The following is a 27,167-nucleotide window of genomic DNA, read 5'->3' as shown; positions in this document are numbered from 1 at the left end:
CTTTGAGGTGGGATGTCCTCTCCCCAAGTGGCAGAAATCCCATCTTCAGCTTATTAGTGATTAAATAACTTAGGGCAGCCATTCTTCCCTTGCACAGACAATTCCCCTGTCTAAGTTGAGGCAAGGCAGTGGGGGAGTCTCCTCAATATAATTCAGTCGATGAAATTTCAACTCTTCGCTCCATCAGTATGAGCGTGCACAAATTGATATAAAAGTCCTCAGAGTATGCCATGGCAATGGGAAGCTTACTGCTATCAGTGCACATCAGAGCATTTGCTTAGAGATTTGAGGCCAAGTGGGCTGGATGAGATTCTCTGAAGCCAACACATAGTTGGAAAAGAATACATTGTAGAAGTAACATATCACATATGTAATCATTTAAAAGATTCCTGAAGTTTATCCCCTGCATTGCCTAAAACTGCGTTTTATTCCAACATATATTTTTTTCGTGTGATTATTCAATCCCACTTGAAGTGCATTGTTCCTGTTTTAAAACAGGTGCAACGGGGTGAAAGGAAGAAAATGAAACAGAAAGCACAGGCGGAACTCCGCAAGAGTGGTGCTATGACTGCACAAGAGGAGGAGAGAATTTTCAATATCTGGATGCTTCCTCTCAAAGATCGATGGCGCCTGTACAGGTCAGAACTGAGTGCTGCTACTTGATTTCCCTCAAGGTTTCTTGCTGTATTTGCCCAGCTTTTTGTTGCTGAACTCCAGTGTTCTTGAGACCATATAACCTTGCCACTTAACAGAGCTTTATCATTCAGAGAAATACCTCTACTGCAGCCTATTGGGGTTCTGTATGAAAGAGGTTTTTCCCAAATGAAGCTACTTATTTCTTGTGTTTGGCATGGTGGCTCAGTTGTTAACTCTGCTGCATCACAGCGTCAGGGACCCGGTTTCAATTCCAGTCTCGAGCGACTGTCTGTGTGGACTTTGCATAGTCCCCTTGTGTCTGTGTGGATTTCCTCCAGGTGCTCTGGTTTCCTTCCACAGGACAAAGATGTGCAAGTTAGGTGGATTGATCATGCTAAATTGCCTATAGTGTCCAGGGGTGTGCAGGCTAGGTGAATTAGCCATGGGAAATGCAGGATTACTGGGATAGGGTGGGATGGGGGCTCTTCAGAGAGGAGGTGTGGACTCAATGGGCCAAATGCCCTTCTTCCATGCTGTAGGGGTTCTATGATTCTCACTCATGGAATCATTGAACTCAGTTTACTGAAGCCACACAATTTGACTTAGCAAGTGGTTTTAAAATTCCTATTTAAAATTCACAACATTAAAAAAGAAACCAAGTTATATATGCCACAGAAACTTTGCATGATGTTATTGAGTTTTATTAATCAATAAATATGTTGTCACCACTTTGGTAACATGAGTTCATTTGATAGAAATTAATCTGTTTTACTGAAATGGTTTTCAAAAAACTTTTTTACCTTTATGTTCAGAAGGTATTAAATGTAGTGAGATGTAACATGCATTTCTGAGAAACTGATCAAATGCTGCAAGAGGTACCTTATTTTAGAACTTGCCACCAGCAAATTGAAATAACAGGGCACATTTTCTTCACCCTTGTCCTGAGGAAGCATTGTTTGATAGTGACGATAAAGAAAATGGAAGTGGACTCTTAATCCCTGTCTGGAAACTACAGAGACCCCAGGAATAGAACCAATCCAAATTTAAGAACATAGGAAAACAGGACGTAAGAGCAAGAGTAGGCAACTCAGACCTTCAAGCCTGTTCCACCATTCACTAAGATCATGGCTGGTCTGATTGTGGTCCAACTCCTGATTTCCTGTCTGCCCATAACCCTAATTGACTTGTCCATCAAAAACCCACCTAATCCACCTTGAAAATGACTCAGCCTCCACTGTTTTCTGTGGAAGAGAATTCCACAGACTAAAGACCCTGTGATAGAAAAGATTTCTTCCCATTGCCATCCTCAAAGAGAATCATTTATTTCAGACTGTGTTCCTTGTCATGGTCTCCCCCTCAAGAAGAAATATCTTCCCAATAACCACCTTCTCAATTTTCATCAGGATCATGTTATACGTAAGTTTGAATCTGAGCACAGAAGCACCTTCAAATTTCTAAGTGCAAATAACTGAAAATGATCTAAACAAACAGGTCTAGTGGCTAGTAATGGAGTTGTACTATAACTGTACTTGAATTTCCTGCACATCTGAAGTGTGGGAATAGGGTGGAGCGTGTATTTGTTCCAGGAATACCCAGCCACGACACAACAGCTGGGTTTGTGGGTGTTTTAAAGGAAAAAGTTCCCACATTGTTTCCAATACTTTTAGACCAGTGAGCACCCTAAGAATTAGATGCTATAAAAATTCCTTTGAAAATTCCAGGTTATGGTTGTCCATGTATCAAACGGACGTAAGACGAAGGATAATTCAGCATGAGCAGCTCTACCAAGCAGCAGCTGACAGGTTGGCAGAGTTAAGGCTACAAGAAGACCTCTGGGTCCTGAAGGAGGCTAAGGTTGTGGGGATGACAACAACAGGTGTGATCTTTTTACATTTACTTACTGTGCTGACTCAATGCAGGTTATGTAACAATGACATCAAAATACTCAACTTGATTTACCAACTTGCATGTAGGAATGGGGTTGGAAGTAGGAGTAGGATATTTTCTCTGTGACTAGTATGTAACAGAAATGTAAGCTTGTTTATAAATGGGTTTCTCATTCAAATATACATGCTGCGTATGGAATTTTGCTGACACACTTAACAGGGTGACCAAAAAAACGGCTTTGACAATACAGCCTGAAACGGGCAGAGAGTGAGATGTATTCTAGCAGGGAGACTGTTCCTATTCCTGTTTCATTGTGCAATTTGGATTCCACTGTGCCCTTCCTTCATTGCTGCTCACATCCTCCTCAACTGTAATCCTTGCAGATTTGCCTAGTGTCCATCCTAGTTACTGATGTTTCCAGCGACCACCATGTAGAAGGTGATCGAAATGGCTGTAACTGTCATCAGCCCTCCCCTCTCCCCAGCTCTTGTAATGGTGTCGTCTTCCTTAAACATAGTCCCCACCTATCTTGTTTAGTAGTCGTAAGCTTCTCCTAAAACCTACAAGGCCAATGACTCGCTGATGTTTGGGATACTTCTGCTTCCTTAAAAGTCTGACTTTTTCATTTTGGCATTGTCAGGCGACCACTATGACTATCAAATGCCCTCCCAGTGGAGAGAAATGAGTTAGGACTGAGGTTAGGCTGGGTGGATTTCAGCTTGAAAGAGGAGAATCCGACCTGATGAACCAGAAGCACACACTCAGTGTCTGCTGATCAGCAGTCTCACTGCTTGGCAACCTTTTAACTTCCTCTTATTGTAATCATAACTCCAAATTTGGGTCTTTATTTCGTGAGTTTTAACATTGCTTGGGTATATCATCTCTGAATTTTATGACACATACCAAGTCATAGATTGTGACAAAAGGTCACCATTGCACATTGTTGACAGTCCATATGTACAAACTGCACAGCAGCTTCTCCTGGTAGTCATCAGTGTCCCTTATCACATTGTGGTGATTGTGGCAGCCCAGAATTTCTTAAACCCTCTTAAATGTGTCACCTGTAGCAAGGTTTAAGTAAATTTCCCTCCGTTATTTGAAAACACAAAAATGTTAAAATCAAAACAAAAAGGCTGGAAGAACACAGATGGGGTAGCAGTGTCCTGTTATGATCCTACCTGATATTACACTGGACAAGTCCAAGCCCAGACTGAAATCTGACTTATTTACCCTTAACAAATTGTGAAAACACACAATAAGACAATAGCCCCATCTAACTCAACACCATCATGTTCACTGCTCAAACAGCAGAGAGAAATCATTTCTCTATCACAGCTATAGGTTTCCCTTCATTATTTCCTTCAATTCATTGAGAGATTGATAACCTTTTTCTTAATTAGTTTGAGCTTAGACTTTCTCATTGACATTGGGATCAAACAAGGGACCGTGTACTGCACTATGTTACTCAATACAATTTTTACTCAGTATTGCGAATGGGAGGCCTTCCACCATGGAAAAGGGACAGCCTGTAGTTCCAGGAAAGAGAGTGGGGGAGAACTTACAGACTGACATGCCCCTTTAGCTGCCAGACCAACTTTGTGCCATTCCAGTCTCAACTTGCAACTGTGATCATTTCCAAGTCGACATTGTTGGATGGGGAGTGGGTGTTTCAAAGCAATCCTGGTCACTCTTATCCTAGCCTGGCAGTGGGAGGTGACCACCTCATTCTGGCCATGTTTCGGATACTACAGGGGGCTGACTGAATCCCTCATGTGCGATGAAATGTGCCTTTAAGAGAGATTTGTCCTGTCCTGTTTCTCTTGAAGAGAGGTGGCTGCCCCATGAAAAGAGGAGTAAACCGCTTTGTTTTTTTTATTTGGGCAAAAGAAGCATTGGTGAAACCGACACAGGATTTTAATTTTGCTTTCAGTTGTTCAAAATGAAGCTGCGAGATACATCTCTCCCTCTCTCTCTTTCTCTCCGCTGCTGAAAAAAAGTTTGAGTTCTCTCTCTGCTGCTAGTTTCATTCTGTTGGTGTTCCTTCTTCTGCACTGGAGGCGATAGCATGTGAGGGAAATCTATTTTATTGAATTTGCCTTTGCTGAAGGTGTGTTTTTGAGATGCTGCTATATTGGAACAGTAGATGAGCAGTATTTAAATAATATATTAGTTTATTAAGTATTTTGATAGAGTTAAAGTTATGCCATTTTGTATGTATTTTAACAGCAGTGTAAGAATAAAATATGTTTTTCTTAAAATTTGACCAATTAAATTACTTGCCTCTAAATAAGATAAAAATTCAGGTCTAGGTTATGTCCTTGATATGTTTTGAGGTGGTTTGGTCTGGTCCGTAACAAATGACAAGCATGAAGTTGCTATTCTGAACCTCACCCAATCTCCTGGAAAATGACCAGAAGTCTGACCTGTGCTGAGAACTGACATGCTAATCAATGGTGAGAAATTGCAGGCTCACTCACAACTGTTCCCAGATTGATGTGACAGATCACGACAAATCTGGCTCACTACAAAACCTGGGCCTAAAATTTTGGAGTAATAATCTTTAGGCGGATCTGGAATCCTGATGAAAGGTCACAGTATTTCTAGCATTTCTTGTTTTTATTTCAGCATCTGCAATACTTACCTTTGTACAAAAATCAGGAGTTGTGACTCCATGACTAAAAGTATTGACTTGAATTATCCATGCAACTAGGTGCAGCGAAATACAGGAAGGTACTCCAGGAGCTAAGACCCCGCATTGTGGTAGTAGAGGAAGCAGCTGAGGTTCTGGAAGCTCATTTAATAACAACACTCAGCAGTGCTTGCCAACATCTTATCCTGATCGGGGATCACCAGCAGGTCAGTACAGCTGCTCTTCCCTTCTGCCACTTAATTGACTGCTCATTTGATTTGGTTAAGCATTGCTTCCTGCTTTCTTTGATGATCTTCTCTACTCTTTCAAAGCAGTTTGGGGGAGGGGGGAATGCTACTGTCATAGTTCGAAATGCAGGTCCTTTCAAGGCTGAAAGTAACTGCGTCAGAGTTGATTGAGAGCAGATGATAGTGTGAAGACGGTTTTAAGAGGTATCTTTTATCCTGATTTCTTTTAGAGAGAGATTAGAGGTGCTGAGCAGTCTATGAGAAGACAATCAACTTGAGAAGCCTTGGGTGTTTTTTTAAAAGGTGAAACAATAGAAGTAGTCTGAGTGGATATGGTCAAGCTCCCATCCACCGAATCAGTGATTTTAGATTCAGCAGTTGTTGCTGGGGTCTCAGAAGATTTGGAATGCAGTGGGTCTCTCCCAGCTGCTATACTCTCTCTCAACTGTCTTTTGATGTTCTTTCCTCCTGGATTAGTAAACTGTGTGTGAGACTATTTCCTGAATTTGCCTTTTACCAAAGGGGTGTATTTGGGATGTTATTATATTGTAACAGTTAATTAGTAATAATTACTGTATCTATTATTCTGTTAAGTTTTCCAATGGAGTTAGGTTATTCCAAGTTCCTCTTTCTTTTGTGCTACTTTAACTATCATGCTTAAATAAATTGTTTTGCTTAACGTTGAGTAGTTTGAATAGCATCTGGAAAACAGCACCTCACATTTACTCTTAAAACATGATAAAGTTAATGGCTGACTATATTTTTGATATATGTTGAGGGGCCTGGTCTGGTCCATAACAATAGTCATTGGACATTCATATACTAGGGTTATGTTACAGTTTTCCTTTGAAGTCATTTATTTTGATGTTATCATGAGTTATGTTTACTGTGACGATACTATGATTTTAAGAGGTGTATTTTGTCCTTTTTAAAGAGGTTTTGAACTGAGTTATCTTTTCCAAGCCAATAAAGTAAACACTTCGTGAGGTCTTGGGTTTTCCTTTTAAGATTGGAACAATCTAAGCAGCATGAATGGGTGGAGTCAAGCTCCCATAGAATGAAGCTTTTAGTTTAGCTTTCAGTAGTTGTTTGGGTTTGAAATTGGTTTTAGAAGCTGCCATACCCTGCTCTCGAACAGAACTTTCTCTTGGTGTTCTTTCCTCCTGAACTGGAGAAACAAACCACTTTACTGAACTTGCCTCTGTCAAGGGTGTATTTATGGGTTTCACTGTTGGAACAGTTGCTATTTTGCAGTTATATAATCTGGTTTTCTGTTAAGTTTTCCAACAGAGTCGAAGTTATATCGATTCTTCTTTCTTTTGTTTTTATTTTACCTGTAGGATGAGTAAAGTGTGTTTTGCTTAAAGCCGAGGAGTGTAACCAATCAAATTACATCTGGAACACATCACCTCACACTTTAAATAATATAAAAGCTCGGGTCTAGGGTATCTTCTTGATATTTTTGAAGAGGGTTTTGTCTAGTCCATAATATTATTAATACATTACGAAATAATGTATATCAAGTAACTCTTCAGATACTAGTATCCCATTACCAATAACCCTTTATATACAAATGCATAGCCTTTGACAACAGTACTGCCTCTCACTGAATCAGGCACTCCAGCCTCAATATCCTGACATTTACCCTTTTGTGTGAGCCATATTCCCTTGTTTGGACCAGGGGACCACTGAAGGAACTCATATTATGGAATGTCCAGTTGACTGACCTCATTACAATCACTACAGTATAGAGAGATGTACAGCATATGAAATTTAAAAAAAACTGTCCTTTAGTCCACCAGAAGCCTCATCGCTTTGAGTGGTGGGACCTTTGGGCTGGAGTGCTTTATCTCCCTTTCCAACAATTCTGATTTCGTTCCTTCCCTTGTTTCTCCATTTTTTTTCCCTACCCCTAGTTAGCATTTATTTAATTTGACTAATTGAACAGTTTGTTAATTTGGTGCATGTGTTATTGAATTTTTTTATGTAATGAGCTGAGTTCTTCCCCAAAGGAGTGTTCATTTCTGGAAAGGGAAAGGGCCCAGGAGGGAAAGATGGAAACTGATGTTTGTGCCAATAAAATGTTCAAGAGTATTTTATTGGTAAAGACTATTCATGGTTAAGATCCTCATTTGGTTCATTTCATGTGATGAAACTTACTTGCATCTTGCAATAGATGGCAAATTAAAGATAAGTTTAGGATACATGAATGGAATGACCAACACTAATAGCAACATCTGCTTCCAGCAAGATATGCTGCAGAGTTTGGGCATATGAACTGTCAATGAGCCAAACTAAGGTAATAGTGTGCACATATAGGAATAGTTTCCTGTATTTAGCTTCACCAGTTGCAATGGAAAATTCATGGCGATGTTTGTCGTCATGAAGTCACAATACTCGATGTGTTTTCTAAAAATTTACCTTCGAAATGACGAATACAAAAATGACCTTAGTGTCGTACAGCATGGAAATGGACCTTTTGGTCCAACTAGTCCACGCTGAAACTAAACTGGTCCCGCTTGCCTGCATTTAGCCCATATCCCTCCAAACCTTTCCTATTCCTGAGCTTATCAAAATGTCTTTTAAATATTGCAACTGTACCTACATCCACCATTTCCTCTGGTAGTTCATTCCACACATGAACCACTCACTGTGTTAAAAAAAAGGTTGCCCCTCATGTCCTTTTTAAAACTTTCTTCCCTAGTTTTGAACTCCCACACCCCAGGGAAAAGAGCCTTGCCACTGACCTTATCCATGTCCCTAATGATTTTACAAACCTCTATAAGATCACACCTCAACCTCCTATGCTCCAGTGAAGAAAGTCCCAGCCTCTCCTTATAACTTAAACCCTCCATTCCCAGCAACATCCTGGTTAATCTTTTCTGAGCCCTCTCCAATTTAATAACATCCTTCCTAGAGCAAGATGATCCAGTACTCCAGAAGAGGCCTCATCAACATTTTGTACAACCTCAGCATGACATCCCAACTCCTGTACTCAAAAGTCTGAGCAATGAAGACAAGCGTGCTAAATACCTGCTTAACCACCTTGTCTATCTGTGATGCAAATTTCAAAGAATAATGTACATGACCCCTCTGTTTTACAACCCTGCCCAGGGCTCTACCATTACTTGCGTAAGTCTTGCCTTTGTTTAACTAAAATGCAATACCTCGCATTTATCCAAATGAAACTCCATCTGCCACTCTTCAGATCCAAATGGTCAATTTCACTTTTTAATCTTAGAAAACCTGTCCACCAATTTTAGTGCCATCTGCAGACTTAGTTACCATGCCTCCTATATTCTCATCCATATCATTTATAAAAATGGCAAACAAAAGTCAATCCAGTATCAATCCCTGTGGAACACCACTGGTCACAGGCCTCCAGTCTGAAAAACAACCCATCACCACCACCCCCTTCTTGCTTCTTTCCACATTCCACTTCTTGTGGTGTGCTGTCCTATCTGAAGAGCAGATGTACAAGCAAATACAAATAACTTTTTGTTTAACTATTTTTCAACTTGGTTTGTCACCTTTTTTCTCCAGTTGTCCCGAAAGTGAGTTTTTGTCATCAACCTCAAAATAGAACCAAAAAAAAACAAATTTGTTTTGATGCTCATAGATTGTAAAGATGAACACAATTTTGCCCAGGGGTCCTGTGCATACATTCAATGTCAATCATTTTGTCCTTGCCACAACTTTTTTTGACACCATAATCTGTTTATCACTTATTTAAATATTAGCAATGCATGTTTTTTTTTAAATGATGTAACAGGATTGCTCTACAAAATCTCAGATAGTCCACTGAAATGTCTAGGTTTTAAACAAGACAAGATTTTTGTAACCAACAGCCTGAACTGTAATTCAGCAGCTGTAACCATCTAAACTGGGAACTACTTCAATGAAAGTGCTATTTTACACAAACCTATGCCAGACTAGGCTGAACGTCCAAAAGAACATGCTTTAATTTCAATACATTATGGTTTCACAAAAGACTTCCTTATGATCTTACACTTGATGTTTCTCTCATAATATGCCAATCTGCAGCCTGTGTGGTTTTCTTGGTGATTATCCAGTGACTACTATGAAATGTCATCTTAACATTCTAATAATGCTTTTGAAGAGTTTTTAATGTGCCTGTCTGATCATCTGTTATGGGCCAATTATGTGAATTTTGTGTGTTTTCTGTGTCTTTTAACTCCAGTCATTAATATTTAATTCTTTCTTAACAGCTTCGACCAAGTGCTACAGTATACGATCTGGCCAGAAACTTCTATCTGGAAGTGTCTTTGTTTGAACGTCTTGTAAAAGTGAACGTTCCTTATGTACGACTAGATTATCAGGTGAGAATGGATGAATGCAAAATTTTTCAGCTACCTTGCCTCAATGCTGTTGGAACATAGCCGTAACTTAAATTGGAGCAAATTAAAGGTTGTCATTTTCTAACCATGATATTACAAAAATTGATAGGTCAATATTTGGCTTTCAGGGAGGATAAAATTTCACAGCTCCTGTTACTAATTTCTCAAGAACCGCTACTCCAGTAGCTAGTACAGCCACACAAATAATAAACTGTTTCTTGCTGGAGCTGAAAAATTCCCTCCTGCTATTGTATTAATCTAAAGTAAATGTTCGCATGGGAATTTGTGATGAGCAAAACCTCCCCAGATACAAATTCCTTCCTTCTGTGAACAGGTGTAAAGAGCAGGAATGAGAGCCAGCTGAAGTGCTGCTTCCTAAATTCTTGTTGCATGGTAATTGAGGTTGCTTTGTTCAAACACTCCCAGCAATTATGTTCCTATGGTTTCCACATTTATCATGCACACGTCAGTGCAATGCTACAGCAACAGGGTCAGCTGTCAAATCTCTGCTACAGATCTGAGAAATCCCAGCAGCATTCTGGGTGTAGCTCATGCTTGTGACAGTGTGGGCCCAGCATATTTAGAGGCACTAGTGGTCCTGCTGTTGTTGCTGTTCCAACTTGGTTCAATAAAATAACCTGGATTGATCTTGTTTTGAACAATACTAAGTTAGTATATATCATTATGTAAATAGTTATTTCATCATAAGAAATGAAGTAATGTCATGTGAGCCAGTAGCTACTTTAATTTGCGCAGTGATCAGCACAATAACAGCAATAAGAAGAAGCCTCATTAAAAATCTGTGTTCAATCGGTATGTCTGTTTCAGTTTTGTGTACATTACCTGATAATGGATAATACAACATAGCAGAAGCTGTATTGAGGCAATAACATTGAGTACTCACTGACAATAATTATTTAAATTGGAACCTCCTTGTGAAAAGGTGCAAATAGATCACCAGCTTTATCTCCGAGAGTGATTGTGTCAGTAGTGTAACTGACTGTATTCTCTGATTTATCTGAACCAGTGAAGAAAAGCAATGGCAATTTCAGGTGCAGAGTTCACTGCAGTCTTGTTTCTTTGACACCGAGTCCTTTTCTACTATCAGTATATTTGCCCACTATTAATTAATCATGATGCCAGGTCCCTCCCTTGCCTGCAGGCTACAAGCCCATGCTGCCAATACCACTCAGGGGGCAGCTTGTTCTCAGCTCTGCTGCCATTACAGTTCATGACAGCTTTTAAAGCCACAGTCCCTCCTTAGGGGATAAAAATAAAATGATACAGTCACAGCAAGATGTCCAGAGATGTGCTAGAAAGCATCTAGAATACAGACTGTTTAAAGTAGGTGCTTGAACTATGCCTCTAAGACCAAAACGTTATTGATCCAGAGAAGCAAGGTATCAAAGTTAAGGTTACTGTCAGAATTGAAGGTCTCACAGGAGTCATACTTCCAGTCTCTTTGAGGATGACCAGAAGAATGCAGCAAAGCTTTGGAAAGCCATTGTAAGATTGAAGTGAAATCCAATGAATTTAAAATCAGCAACAAATTTTCCTGTTGCAGCTACACAGGTGATGTTGATCTTAATGAGAATGTCAGTTGTAAGCTCTTCGTGTGTTGTGCTTAAGGTTTGGGGTGGAGCATCACAATAGTGCCACTAGCACCCTATGTCCCCAGTTATAGTTATTGTATTATCTCTCTCTCTAGCTTAAGCAATTAAAGCTGAAGGGAAACATAGAGATTGAATACTGAACTTTTTTGGAGGCTGTTTCATATACTGCTTATTATACAAATTGATTAAGATGTGACATTGTCTCTCTCCCCGTTATGATCTAACTAGTTATATAATCATTTCTTTAAATAAACCTACTTTATGTATTAGCAAGCATACTATCACAACATTCCCTTTCCTTGAAGAAAATCAATGTCTAACATGACTGTGTACGTGAACAAATAACCCATATGAACATGAGTAATGTTAAAGTTGTCAAATATTAACATGGAGCATTCAGAATACTGAATGAGCCATTTCATAGTCTCTGAAGGGTACTTGCTGCCAACTGACTAGACCGGACCTGGGAACTACCACATAAAGTTGTGAGTTTGATCCTTCTGTTCCTTCATTCTGAGGATTGCGTTTGTGTTGACTGTGTAGAGTTATCATGATGTTTAATATGTTTCTTGATGTCTGCTCATTTGCAAACCATACAAGCTGTGCACAGATGATGCTGATTTGTGGCCTTATGTTTGGCTAGCACTGACCTCTGTACACAAACCTTGTGGACTACAGTGGTTCAAAAATGTAGCTCACTACCTTCTCCAGGGTAATTGGGGATGGGCATTGAATGCTGGCCCTGCCCATGAATGTTTTTTTTTAAAGTTAGTGACATTCTTAAAACATTGTTAAGATATGTCTATCTTTCTCAGGCTACAACGTGATGCTGACATACAAGGAGATTATAGGGATACAAGCCAAGTTTTGCACATGGGAGTAACCGACTCTATTAGAGTTAAGAAGATACTCACAATAGACTATAAATCATTACATTTCCCCATGAGTTTAATATCTACAGAATAGTGACTGTGATTGTATGGGGGAGGTTAACATTTGGGAGAAAATGTTAATTCTGTCATGATTTTTTTTTGTTCCAGCATCGCATGAGGCCTGAAATAGCTGCATTATTGAGTCCTCATATCTATGAACAGCTAGAGAATCACCCATCTGTGATGAATTATGAAAATATCAAGGTTTGGTCTGCATTTCTACATTTGTGAATCAACCATTTTGAGAGCAATGGAACAAGTCTAAATTGGATAATATCGAATGCAGTTTTACTCTGATCATTGAAGTAATTTAGAGAAGTCACTGAAGCACTTAGGATGATAAAAGCTTTTGGTCCACACTTCCATTCATATGGTGCCTTTAATGTAATTAAATGCCCCTTCAAAGGAGTATTATAAAGCTAATTTGAAACTAAATCAATGTAAAAACATTTTGACACTTAATTCATGTAAAATGGTATTTGGGCAGATGACCAAACACTTGGTTAACAAAGCAGATTTTAACTATTATCTTCAAGGAGGAATGAGAGATAGAGGCAGACAGATTTAAGGAGGGAATTCCATGTTTTAGGACAATGGTTCCAAACATAGGAAATTGCGTTTGACTGAGTTTTTTTGAAGATTTTATCAGCAATATTGATTAAGGAGAGCCAATAGTCATAGTCCACTTGATTTTCAGAAGAATTTGATAAAGTACCCCACGGGAGACTAATTAGAAATATTTAAGCACATGGAATCAGATGTAATGTACTGATATGAATTAATGATTGATTAATAAAAAATGTAGTAATGAAAGTAGTAAAGAATAAGTCAATCTCACGTTTACAGGTTGTGACTAGTGGGGTACCGCAAGGATCGATACTTGGGCCCCAGCTGTTCACATTATATATCAATAATTTGGAGGTGGAGACCAAATGTAATATTTCCAAATTTGCATATGATACAAAGCTAAGAGCAAAGGTATTTTGGAAGGAAGATGTAATGGGACTCTAGGAAAATTTTAACGGGCTTAGTAAATGGGAAGAATATAGAAGATGGAATATAATGTGGAAAAAATTAGAGGTTATTCACTTTGGTAGGCAAATCAGATGTGCAGAGTATTTCTTAAATGGTATGCTGTTAGAAATTTCGGATATACAAAAGTACATCCTTGTATCCTAGTTGTTAAGTCACTGAAGGCGAACATGCACGTACAGCAAACTATCAGGAAGACTAATAGAATGCTAGCCTTTCGTGCAAAAAAAAACTTGGATCCAGAAGTAGTGAAGTCTTGCTTCAGTCGTCTAGCAGCTTGGTTACACTGCACCTGGAGCACTGTGGGCAATTCTGGTCTCCTTATCTCAGGATGAATATTATTGTTGCGGAGAGAATGCAATGAAGGTTTACACAACCTGCTCCTGGGATGATGGAACTGTTCTCAGAGGAAGATTGGGCAAGGTCCAACTGTATTAGAATCATAGACTCATAGAGATGTACAGCATGGAAACAGACCCTTCAGTCCAACCCGTCCACGCCAACCAGATATTCTAAACTAATCTAGTCCAAATTGCCAGCACTTGGCCCGTATCCCTCCAAACCCTTCCAATTCATATACCCATCCAGATGTCTTTTAAATGTTGTAATTGTACCAGCCTCCACCACTTCCTCTGGCACCTCATTCCAGACATGCACCACCCTCTGCATGAAAAAGTTGCTTCTTAGGTCCCTTTATATCTTTCCCCTCACCCTAAACCTGTGTCCTCTAGTTCTGGACTCCCCACCCCAGGGAAAAGACTTTGTCTATTTATCCAATCCCCTCATGAATTTTTAAACCTCCCTAAGATCACCCCTCAGCCTCCAACACTCCAACGAAAACAGCCCCAGCCTGTTCAGCTTCTCCCAATAGCTCAAATCCACCAACCCTGGAAACATCCTTGTAAATCTTTCTGAACCATTTCAAGTTTCACAACATCCTTTCAATAGGAGGGAGACCAGAATTACACACAATATTCCAAAAGTGACCAAACCAATGACCTGTCAAGCCGCAACATGACCACTCAACTCCTATACTTAATGCTCTGTCCAATAAAGGAAAGTATACCAAATGCCGCCTTCACTATCCTATCTACCCATGACTCCACTTTCAAGGAACTATGAACCTGTACTCCAAGGTCTCTTTGTTCAGCAACAATTAAGTCCTGCTCTGATTTGCCATTTCAAACATTCCAAAGTGCAGCACCTCACATTTCTTTCAATTAAACTCCATTTGCCACTCCTTAGACCATTGGCCCATCTGATCAGATCCCGGTGTACTCCGAGTTAATCATCTTCACTGTTCTCTACACCTCCCATTTTGGTGTCATCTGCAAACTTAGTAACTATACCTCCCAAGTTCACATCCGAATCACATACATAAATGACGAAAAGCAGTGGACCCAGCACCGATCCTTATGGCACACCACTGGTCACAGGCCTTCAGTCTGAAAGGCAACCCTCCACCACTACCCTCTGTCTTCTTCTTTCAAGCCAGTTCTGTATCCAAATGGTTAGTTCTCCCTGTATTCCATGAGATCTAACCTTGCTAACCAGTCTACCATGAGGAATCTTGTTGAATGCCTTACTGAAGTCCATATAAATCACTTTTAACGCTCTGCCCTCATCAGTCCTCTTCATTACTTCTGCCAAAAACTCTATTAAGTTCTTGAGATATGATTTCCTATGTACGAAGCCATGTTGACTATCCCTAATCAGTCTTTGCCTTTCCAAATAGATGTAAATCCTGTCCCTCAGGTTTCTGTCCAACAACTTGCCCACCACCGATGTCAGACTCACCAGTCTATAGTTCGCTGGCTTTTCCTTACCACCTTTCTGAAATAGTGGCACGACGTTAGCCAACCTCTAGTGTTACAGCACCTCACCTGTGACTATTAATGATACAAATATCTCAGCAAGGGGCCTAGCAATCACTTTCCTAGCTTCCTAAGGAGTTCTAGGGTACACCTGATCAGGTCCTGGAGATTTATCCACTTTTATGCATTTTAAGATATCCAGCACCATCACCTATGTAAAATGTCCATTTTTTAAGATGTCACCATCTACTTCCCCACATTCTATATCTTCCACGCTCTTCCCAACAGTAAACACTGATGCAAAATACTTGTTTTGTATCCCCCCCCCCCCCCCCCCCCCCCCATCTCCTGGGGTTCCACAAATAGGCTGCCGTTGCTATCTTTTGAGGGGCCCTATTCTCTCCCTAGTTAGCCTTTTGTCCTTAATGTATTTATAAAATCCCTTTGGATTCTGCTGGCTTTCCTGATTTCCCTCTTAAGTATACTCCTACTGCCTTTATACTCACAGGATTCACTCAATAATATTTCGAAGAATAAGAGGTGATCTCATTAAAACCTCCAAAATACTTAAAGGAGTAGATAGGGTAGATATAGGTAAGATGTTCCCATAGGTTGGGAAGTTGAGAACCAGGAAACACAAGTTAAAAATAAATGGGTTCCCATTTAGATCCAAGGTAAGAAGGTTTTCTTTTTACTCAGTGGGTTGTGATCCTTTAGAAATCTCTGTCACAGAACACTTGGAAGCTCAATGTTTGAGTATTTTTAAGGTAAGATTGATATATTTCTGATTACCAGTGACATATGGATTAGAATGAGTAACAGACATTGTGTTGTTAGATCGACTATGATGATATTGAATAACAGAGAAAGCTCAATGGCCTGAATTGCCTACTCCTGTGCCTATTTTCCTATGTTCCTGTGCTTTCCAATTGTGACCCCACTTTGAGGTTTGAGTGTTGTGAACTATGACAAACAGGCGGGGGGTGGGAGGAGAAGACCTTTGAAAGTAGTGGGGGGAGAAGGATAGAGATCCGCTTCAGCCATTGTGGCTTCAGAACTCACAATCCCAAAGTCGACGCTCTGGACCCCTTTCGGGTTTCTGATCCACATTTTGGAACACGCTCGCTTAGAAAATGTGCAACTTAAAATTTAGCCATAAATTAAGGCTGCTCAAGAGGACAGAATTAGAGGAGCACAGACAGACACTATGGAGGAGGTTACAGAGCGAGGGACTGTTGAGGCCTTGTCGAGATTTGACAACAAGGATAAGAATTTTAAAAATAGAAGCTTAGCTTAACCAAAGGCCAATATTGGTTAGCAAACATGTGTGAGAGGTGGACCAAACTTGATAAAAGTTAAATGAGCAGCAAAGATGTGGATGGCATCAAGGTTGTGAAATTTAGTATCTGTGAAATGGACAGAGTGCATTAGGATAAAGGAATAAAGGTTGTGAGTATAGAGACTTCCCACCTTAGACACTAAAATAACAAACGTAGCTTAAAATCTCCAACTTTGTAATGAATATGCTTGAATTGATCCTGCTGACTCTGTTTAAAGAAACAGCCTGAATAACATAGGCTGCCGATAACTCAGATGATAAAATCTCAGACTGAGGCTGATCTGGACACAATTTCAAATGCATTCAAGCTAGAACAAATCAGCTTTTCCCCTTACCACTAGTACACGACTGAATTGAAGTGCTTAATGTTACTAATATATATCTGAGATGTAATGTGTACAGTGACATAGCCTGTACTATTTAATTTCACTTATGAAAATGGTCATTGTATCTGTAATAATCTGAAGGGTTTCAAAATTAAAGGCCGCAAGCCTCTTACAAAGGAATACCAGGCTTCCGTGCCAGTTCCATTTTAAATGGGGAATTTCAAAGAAGATTTTTGTAATTTCTCAGCAACATAGATACATCCAGTCCATCTATATCAATTTATTATGTGTTCTGCATAAGGCAATTTTAGTCAGCTGTGGAATTTGTTGCATTGACATTTTCTTTGCATTTTTATTTAACTCTCTCTCGTCATTCCCATAATTCATCAACAGGGAGTGTCTTCAAACCTGTTTTTTGTGGAACACAATTACCCTGAAGAGGAAATCCAGGATGGGAAGAGTCATCAGAATCTGCACGAAGCTGCCTTTGTTGTAGCCTTGTGTCACTATCTGATCTGTCAGGATTACGCACCCTCTCAGATTACTATCCTTACCACATATACAGGACAGCTCTTCACTTTGCGCAAGATGATGCCATCCAAGAAATTTGCTGGTGTGAAAGTCCATGTGGTCGACAAATACCAGGGGGAGGAGAACGACATTATTCTGCTTTCACTTGTGAGAAGTAATAAGTCAGGCAAAGTTGGATTCTTGCAAATAGCAAACAGGGTTTGTGTTGCTCTCTCTCGGGCCAAGAAAGGTCTTTATTGCATAGGAAACATGAGCATTCTGGCAAATGTTCCTCTTTGGAGCAAGATCATGCACACCCTGCATGAAAAGGCCAATATCGGTCCCTCACTGATGTTGACCTGTCAGAATCACCCTAAAACTATGACGCTTGTGTCCAAAGCAGAAGATTTCAACAAAGTACCTGAGGGAGGCTGCAGCTTACCTTGTGCATACAGACTAGACTGTGGTCATGTTTGTACTAGAGCATGTCATCCGTATGATATGGAACACAAGCAATTTAATTGTTTAAAACCATGCCAGAAAGTACTTTGTGAGGACGGACATAGGTGTGCAAAGTCCTGCTACGAGAAATGTGGCAAGTGCCAAGTAAAGGTGGATAAAGTGATTCCACAGTGTGGACACTTGCAAAAGGTGCCTTGTTCTATGAAGCCAGGAGACTTCGTGTGTAAAGAACCATGTTCCAAAATCCTGCACTGTGGCCATAAATGTGCTGCAGCTTGTGGCGAAGAATGCGCAATGTGCACCAGAAAAGTGTCAATAACCCTGAAATGTAATCATGTCCAGGAAATTGACTGTTGCATCAAAGAAGCTACAAAGATTGGAACATGCGTTCCTTGCAAAGAAAAATGCAAAATGCTTCTCGACTGTGGCCACCAGTGTCCAGGATCTTGTCATCATTGCTACGAAGGCCGCTTTCATGAAAGTTGCAAGCAGCCTTGCAGACGGTTACTAATATGTTCACACGAGTGTTTGGAACCTTGCACAAAAGAATGCCCTCCATGCCAGCGACGCTGTGAAAATGTATGCAAGCACAGTAAATGTAGCAGGAAGTGTGGGGAGCTGTGTACTCCTTGTGTGGAGCCTTGTGAGTGGGTCTGTCAGCACTATAAGTGTCATAAGCTCTGTTCAGAACCATGTGACAGGCCACCTTGTAACAAGCCTTGCAAAAAATTCCTTAAATGTAAGCACCCATGTGTTGGGCTCTGTGGTGAGCCTTGCCCCAAGTTGTGTCGTGTATGCCACCATGCTGAGCTCACTGAAATTTTCTTTGGGAATGAAGATGAGCCTGATGCGAGATTCGTTCAGCTCGAAGACTGCAGCCATATTTTCGAGGTGACTGCTTTTGACCATTATATGAAACAGGAGCAAGAAGATACTAAGACAGCCATAAAGCTAAAGGAATGTCCGAAGTGTCGAATGCCCATCAGGAAGAATCTTCGCTATGGGGCGATAATAAAGAACAGTCTTGGTGAAATTGAAAAAGTGAAGAAGCTTGTCCAAGGAGATGCAGAGAAAAATAACGAAGTTAGAAAACAGTTAGAATTAGAACTCAGGAGGCACTCTATAATAGCTGAACAGCTTCCTAAACAAAATAAAGACTTAGCGCATGTACTACAGAACCCTCTGCCACTACAGGGTTTGAGTATGGTAGAAAATAAAATTGCATTTCTCTCTAGACTTGCTGAACTTACACATCAAGAGGAAAGACTAAATTTTCAGATGAAAATGAAATTCAAAACGAAGTTGCTTGAATGTCTGAAATGGGTAGATAGACCCAGAGGAAGATTCACGGAACAAGAGCTTACTGACCTGCAAAATGAAATTCAGAGGCTAACATATCTTTCTGACCTTTATATTCGGTGTACTTTGGCATCAGGTAAGAAGTTAGATTCTTCAACGCAAGATGATATTGCATCTGTGCAAATGATTCTTGAAAGCACAAAAAGGTTCACAGAAGATAATGAGATATTTGTTAAAAAGCAAATGGAACGACTGAAGTCAATTTTACCTGACACCGGTCTTGCTATATCTGAGAAGGAGAGAGTGATGATAGTGAAGGCAATGGGCCTTCGTCAAGGTCACTGGTATAAGTGCCCAAATGGACACGTCTATGTTATCACAGAATGTGGAGGTGCAATGGAAAGTGCAAAATGTCCAGATTGTGATGCAGCAATAGGGGGCAGAAACCATACTTTGGAGCGTAGCAACCAAGTGGCTTCAGAAATGGATGGTGCTCGCCATTCTGCCTGGTCAGATGTTGCAAACAATATGTTGAATTTTGAAGAGCTTAGAAGATTTTTATAATTGACTCCTATGCAGTGAATCATTGGTGAGAAAAAGATCTCGTATTGTTTACATTGATATTTTGGTAGCTCTAGCTGAATACTGAAAATCATGTCGCATCATTTGGACAGCAGACTTAATTTCTGAGTGGCTGCATTTTTTGTTTTGTCCTTACTAATACAAAAAGAAATGATTATGGTTCAATTGTAGTGTGGCACCTTTTTGGTTTAAATTCATATATAACGCATCTTAAAACAATTCTACTAAGCACTGGTGGATGATCAATCATGCACAAACATACTTTTATCCCTACACTGCTTTCAACGCTTGTATGCATTGCAGTCAATCTTATACTTGCAAATCTCAAATCAAATTACGAAATGTTTGGACCTCCATTATTAGTTCAGCATCCATACAATTCTTCAACAACTTTTTCTTGTAATGAAAATGGGCCTTTCTTTTTCCGTTGCAACTTAAAACTCAGTAGTTTTACTGTTAAAAAATTAAAGCACCTTCTATTGAGTTGGCTAAGAAACCAAACTGTATTTTTGATTTTACTTCTTACCAGCCTTCATCACAAATAAATAGTCATTGGCTAAAATGAAGCAATGGATTAATCATGAAAACTAAACTCTGCAGTCATTCAGATATTCTCCCACTAAAACTTCAATGAGTCAACTAAGAACTGTTCGACCAGGAAACACTGAGCCCTGTCCAGTCAAATGTAGCCATCATCTTAAAGAAGGGCAGGAGGGGAAGTAAGAGATCCCATTGTCAAGAGTAGTCTTGGCAATATAATCTTTTGTTGAACAGTCTTCCAAGCTCTCAGTTGGAACCACAGCATGATAATTTGAGATAATCTTGGTCAGTCCAAATTGGTTGAAGTTGATCCAGCAGGCAATAGGCTGGTGTTGAAAGGTTGTGATCATGCCTGAACAGTCAAATGCCAGGCAGTTTTTTCATAAATGTTAAAATGACCTTCACACAGGCAGGCTTCTAGCATCTCTGATAGATGGGTATTCCTGCAACAACATCCAGCACTGGATTCCTTTTGAGGAGGAAACAGTCCACATCAGGAAATGTCTCCACTTCAAAGTCTGCTGTGGTTAATATAGATTCCTGGCAGGAGATGGTGCAATAGTGAGGACTCTAGATTGTCACACTCTAGATCTCGTTCAACAACAAAGTGCCTCTGGCAGAGGATTTTATTTATAAATTTATTAATGAAATATAGCTTTCTTTAAAAAGATTAGAGCTAAAATTTCGAACGGTTTTGGCATTATGGGCTATTTGGATATATACTCACAGGTTACAATAAGACCCCAAATTTCTTCAGTCTTTTTAGGCACTATCTTAATCTAGATTCACTGTGAAATATCCTCTGGTTCCAATACATCAGTACCAGCCTTGACTTTGAGGATCTGTGAATTTTTTTTGGAGTGGGGGAGTCACACTATCTATCCGTCTGTTCCAAGCACACCCTCATATCTTAACATGTCATGAGGAGGAGTTTGAGGTGTTCAGATGCAGCATTTCTTCTACTCAGATGGCTGATAATTCAACAAGGACGTAGACACACCATTGTCACTGGGAGTGTCTCATCTGGACTTGTAAAATAAGACTGGCACTATAGGACCTTGGCTGATCCATATCTTCTGTGGTCTGACTAGCAGTCAGCAAACAACGCTTTTTGCTTCCACACCCTCATGCCTGAAATATGCCCATTGTAACGCAGCTATCTGCCAACATTAGGCAAATCAAAGAGCACCATTTGGACCCAGAACCTCATTGGATGCAGTTCCCATGAAATGCATCCTGACACTTGACCCAGGATTTTCAGGCCAATTAAATTGAAATCAACTGATAAATTAGAAATATCTTGAGCGGCAGATACTTATGAGTCTTCAAGGTGTTACTTAGGATTATCTATCAGATAAGGTCAATAACATTAGAAGAGCCTTATGCAGATCTTCAGACACAGAATGGCATCAGGTAGTGAATAAGAAAAACGAGTACAAAATGAAAAAAGAGTTTTGAACTGCATGAATTGAATTGCCAGGGTCTTACCATCGTAGTGTGGACTCACCCAGTGAATGGGTATCCCTTTAAAGGTGTTGGTTGTTGTCAGGCTGAGTAATCCAGTTAGGTAGCAGCCGGGTTGCCATGATAAATGGTATGGATTAAATTTTAGAAAAGCAAAAGTATAGAAAAATAATGAACTTCTGTCAAATTAGTCTTGTTTCCAGAACAAAAGGGGATTTGGTTCTCTGTATTTCTTATACTGTGTTTGTGAATTACAGTTCTTTTGTGGCTTTAATAGAATCAGTTGTTGAATTTTGCCAGTTTTAGTTTTGTTACAGATTTTAGGAATCAAATATCTGTTTCTTTGGTACATATTAATCCATGAATCTTAAAGTTCTGTCTGTAACATAAATTCAATGCATTTTAACAGACTACATGTTCTTAAAGACAAAGGATGAAATGTAACCAATTAATAGGCAAAATGTATTTAATAAAACAGTCTGCATAAACTAACAAAACGTTGACTTTGTTACATATTTTAGCGAATATTGTATATGTTATAAGTGTGGGAACATGAAAACCACTGCAGTGAACTTCGCCCTCTGGCTTGATTCCCTTTGGGTTGAAATGAGATTTCTTTTCCTTAGTGTTTCAATTTAATTCCAGTTCAGCCATTGATCCAAGTGAAATCCAAGACTGTTACTACTTTTATTTGTTAAGTGCAAAAGTTAAGCTGAAGGATTTGCAACCATCATAAACTAGAGTCACCAAATGAATGATCCATCTCGGCGGCCTCCTGAATTCCCCAGCATTACAGCCAATCATAATCCAATTTGACTAAATCACTTCCTGGATATTACAAGGACTATTGTTCCTGACAAGTCTTCAGTACTGTTGCTAGAATATTGTGGTCTAGAACTAGCCATGCCCATAGACAGGATATTGGCATCTACCTGGCAAAACAGAAAATTTCCCAGGTATGTCCTATGTACAAAAAGCAGGACAAATCCAACCTGTCCTGTCAATGTCCAATCAGTCTACTCTTGATCACCCCCAAAAGTGTTGGAAGGGTCCATAAACAGATGGTCCTTACTCAGCAATAACCTGCTCACTGATGCTTAGGTTAGGTTCTCCAAGTGACACTGAGCTTATCACCCAATTACAGCTCTTCTCCAAACATGGCCAAAGTGTTGAATTTCAGAGATGAAGAAAGATGGCTGACCTTGATATACAAACAGCTTTTTGATAGAATGTGATATCAAGGAGCCCTAGTAAAACTGAAGTCAATGGGATTGGAGGTAGGGGGCGGGGGGGGGGGACTCTCCACTGGTTGGATCCAAAACTAGTACAAAGGAAAATGACTGGTTATTAGATATGTTTCATTACAGTCCAAAGACTTAACTGTTTCAAAAATGAGATACTAACCTTTCGTCATAAGGTGAAAAGTGGTAATGTCCACTGAAGACCATAAAATGTCCAATACTATTCACGATTCCTTGGATACCAAATGCAAAAAGACTTGTACAATTTTCAGGTGTAGGTTGATTATTAAAATATAACAATCATGCCTCAGTTGTCAGGCACTGACTACTTCTATGTAGAAAGTGTTACACCACCTCGTGACATTCAATAACATTATCAGCCCTAAATTCTGTACCTACAATATTCTGAATGTCTTAGCGAGTTTTGAGGGGGGAAAAAAACATATAAATAGAAAGCAGGAATCATGTACAGTGTTCGCCTGAGACCCACTGAAGATGTTACCTAGTAGGGTAACGAAATGTCTGGAAATGAACCTTCCAGCTCAGCGAGCAAACCTACATCCAAATTCTGAATGTCGCCATTGACTAAAGCTTACCTAGACCAGCCATACTGTGGATACAAGGCATATCAGAGGCTAGGAATTCTGCACAAGTAATACACCACCTGATTCATCTGAAAGCCTGTTCATCTACATGTGTAATGGACTACCCTCTGCTTGACTGGTTGAGTGCAGCTCCTTGATGCCACCCAGGAATAGTAAAAGAGCCAACTTGTATGTCCCCCCACCCACACTTCAGCCACAGTATGTAGTAGCTGCAAAGTACATTGATAATTCTTCAAAACATTTCCCAAACACACGATTCCAGAAAGACAGGTCAGCAAGTGCATGGAAATATCACCTGGAATCTCTCCTCCATATCACCCATAATCCTAACTCTGAAATATGTCACCATTGGTTCAAATCCTAAAATTTCTTCCTTAAAAGGACTAGTTGTACCAATACCATTTGGGATTTAGCAGTTGAAGAAGTTGGCTTACCCTCTCCTCATAAAGGACAATTATGAATGGGTAATAAATGCTGAATTTGTCAGCAACACCTATATCCCACAAATGATTAAAAAAAAATATTATCAGTCCTTAACAAATTACTGCATATTAGTAAGCAACTCCCAATGTTATCATTTCCCTCACTGTTACACCTACTTCTGTGGTGTCAAGTTGCCTGTCTAACTTTAGGTAAATGAGAAATTCCTCTACTTTAACATCTGGAAATAAAAAAAATTGCTTTCAGTTCCTACCAAAAATTCTACTACTTTATTATTGATTTTCTTCTCTTCTCTGGCTCCTTAATCAGAGCTGTGGGCAATCTTGGGATTGAAGCTGGAATTGAACCAAACTACTACTATATGATGCTTGTAATCCCTGAATACATAGCTCCATTTTGGTCACTTCACTCACTTTAAAACATTGTGGCCAAAATGCTGACATCCACCTTTCTGATATTTCGCCTCAATGACAAAGACTTTCAACTTTCTATCAAGCCTAGCATGTTGGAATAGACCATATCCATTATATAATTTTTATCTGTTGAAATCAACATTACGGACAGCCTATTGTTGAGACCATGGCTATTTTTCTTCAATTTTGAAAAGCAGCTTTTTTTTTCCCTAAAGAAAGGAAGAGAACAAAAGGTTGATGTTTGCTTTTAGGAACTGACTAAGAAAGAAAGTTAATTAATTACTGAAGACACTGTATACATTTCGGCACTGAGATGTTATGCTCAGCAACTGACAGCTGGTTAAATGTTGAACTGGTCAATCAAGGGAGGACCAATGCTGGCCAGCTAACAACAGAGAATGTTGAAAAAGAGAAAACAAGGAGAGAACTGGCTCTGACGGGTTTTTGGGAAGAGGCAGTGATGACTTAGAAACTGCAGAACTGTTTTTTTTCATTTTGCTCTCTCTAGTTACTCTCTAGTTATCGACTTATTAAAAGTCCTGAGAAAACAAGTCCAGTCTATAAGAAATCAATAAAATTCTCATTGTTTACATTGACCAGTGACTTCAGAATTCAAGCAAAATCCTACATGCCTTGACTACAACCACTGGATTTCAGGGAGGCTTGGTATTCATCATTTAAAATGGTTATCAGACAGAACTTATGAATCTTGTGTTTTAAAGAAAAATCTTGTAAACTGTGACTGTATGGTGGTATGTGAGTGGAGGTTGGTGATTAAAGAAGATTGGAGTTAGTTCATAGTTCAACTGTGTTCTGCTAAAGTTACATTTTTTCATTAAAAATTGTTAGTTTTTGTTTAATTATAAATTTGGTGTCCAAGATCAGTTGTTTGTAAAATCTGGTTAGGAACATTTGAGCAATTTTCAGGGTCACTGAGTGTTTTAATTTCACTGTGTTACAAATCCATGTTAATGGATCTGATATGGTCTGACATACCATATCTGCATCATAATACCCATACAAGAATTTCACTTCTATGTCTAGGTAGCAGTTTTAAAATCTACTTTAATTTCTCTAACATTCTGAATGGCTTCCTTAACCTTTCAAGAACTGGAACTTGTCCAAAATGGCCCCAGTTTGACTCTTTGTCGGAAACCACTCACTTAGCCCAGGCTTGGCAATGTTGTCAAGATACTGTAGATAGGTAGTACACATATGGTTCTCTACTGCTCTGTGGAGATAACAAATTACAGAATAAATTAGCTTGTTTTCAACGGTACACTGTATGCCATTGATAATCAGAAATCCATCAATTTCTAAACTTACTCACTAACTGAGCTTCTTTAGTTCTCTGTGGTAGAGAATTCCAAAGAATCACAAAACTGTGGGTTAAACAAATCTCCACAGTCCTAAGTAAAAGTAAAATATCTCAGTCCTAAGTGGCAACCTTTATTTTTCAGTAGTGCACGTGGTTCTGAACTCTCCAGCATGGGAAACTTCTCACCTACATCTACTCTGTCCATCCTTTTAAGTATTTTGTAGGTTTCAATGAGATCAATTTGCATTCTTTGCAAATACAAGATATAGAATCTGCTCAATCTCTCGTCATAGAATAGTCCCACCATCTCTAAAACAAGTCCAGGAACATTTAGTCCTTCAATCCTAAAATACTTAATTTGTCTTGAATTAAATGAGACAATTACTGACTTATAATGTCTGGTGGTCACAACAGAATATAGATGTTGCAGCAATACCTGGCTTGAGGAAGCGTAGAAATGTGTGTTCAATATTTCTGGATAAGGTGTTTAGGAAAGGTAGGGAAGGAAAGAAAGGAGCTTGGTTAGTAATGCTAATTAAGGATAATATTATAGTGCTATAGAAGAGGATGTCTTTGAGGATCATAGAATCTAGTTGATTATAGCTAAGAAACAATAAAGGAGCCACTAAATTACTTTGTTTATTCTGCTCATCATGGGATTAATAGAGAAACAAACTTGCATGGGAATTACAAAGAAATGCAACAACTACAAAGTAGTTATAATGGAAAGTATTATTTATGCTAATAAATGCTTGGTCAGTAGTAGTGTAAATGGAAGAGGGGGGAAGTGTTTATGGCATGTAATCAGGAGAATTTTCTAAACCAGTTCTTAGCTGGTGCAAATTAGGTAAAACACATGACTGGATTTTGTTCTGGGAAATTCTATGGCAAGTGGATCAAGTGTCAATGGGGGAACATTTAGGGGAGATTGATCGTTGGATTATAAAGTGGAGATCATTCATGAAAAAGGTCAATCCAAACTAAAAATAATAATTTGGATGGTTCGTCAACTTTAATGGGTTGGAATAGATCTAACCAAGAAAAATTGAAGTAATAGATGATCAGCAGAGTTCTAGAGGAACAATGAGCTTGTCTGCTTGCATCAAGGAAATTGTTCAGTTGCAATTGAGGTGCATTCCCACATTGGGCAAAAGGTTGGGAGGATAATGGGGGATTTCTTTGGGAACAGTGACCACAATTCTGTGAGTTTTACAATACTTGCAGATAAAGAAGAGAGTGGTCCTAAGGGAAGAGTGCTAAACTGGGCCAAGGCCAATTATATCAAAATTAGGTAGGAGCTGGGAAATGTGGATTGGACACAGCTATTTGAAGGGAAATCCACATTTGAGATGTGGGAGGCTTTCAAAGATAGATTAACGGCAGTGCAGGATAGGCATGTCTTGTTGAAGGAAAAGGATAGAAAGGGCAAGATTCGTGAACCATGGATGACAGGAGAAATTGTATGACTAGCCAAGAGG

The 27,167-nt window shown here is 39.4% G+C and overlaps 1 protein-coding gene and 1 long non-coding RNA gene across 4 annotated transcripts in view; one reads left to right on the top strand and one right to left on the bottom strand.

Moving 5' to 3' along the window:
• The window catches only part of znfx1 (zinc finger, NFX1-type containing 1), a 63,254-nt gene extending 41,076 nt beyond the window's left edge, over positions 1–22,178 (top strand). For all 3 annotated transcript variants that reach the window (XM_072556974.1, XM_072556976.1, XM_072556975.1), the window contains 6 exons: positions 499–638; positions 2,358–2,512; positions 5,234–5,379; positions 9,630–9,740; positions 12,412–12,507; positions 17,208–22,178. In XM_072556974.1, the coding sequence (XP_072413075.1) occupies positions 499–638; positions 2,358–2,512; positions 5,234–5,379; positions 9,630–9,740; positions 12,412–12,507; positions 17,208–19,649 (3,090 nt within the window). In that variant the 3' untranslated portion in view covers positions 19,650–22,178. The remainder of the gene's footprint in view (positions 1–498; positions 639–2,357; positions 2,513–5,233; positions 5,380–9,629; positions 9,741–12,411; positions 12,508–17,207) is intronic.
• LOC140463188 (uncharacterized) overlaps positions 1–27,167 on the bottom strand; it is a 43,277-nt gene that overhangs the window by 11,850 nt on the left and 4,260 nt on the right. The window contains exon 3 of the long non-coding RNA XR_011954625.1: positions 25,472–25,602. This is a non-coding gene — a long non-coding RNA (uncharacterized lncRNA). The remainder of the gene's footprint in view (positions 1–25,471; positions 25,603–27,167) is intronic.

This window comes from Chiloscyllium punctatum, chromosome 37, assembly GCF_047496795.1.
Source record: "Chiloscyllium punctatum isolate Juve2018m chromosome 37, sChiPun1.3, whole genome shotgun sequence".
NCBI classification, from domain to species: Eukaryota; Metazoa; Chordata; class Chondrichthyes; order Orectolobiformes; family Hemiscylliidae; genus Chiloscyllium; species Chiloscyllium punctatum.
The sequence above is the reverse complement of the archived record's forward strand: the minus strand, read 5'-3'. Positions and strand labels throughout refer to the sequence as shown.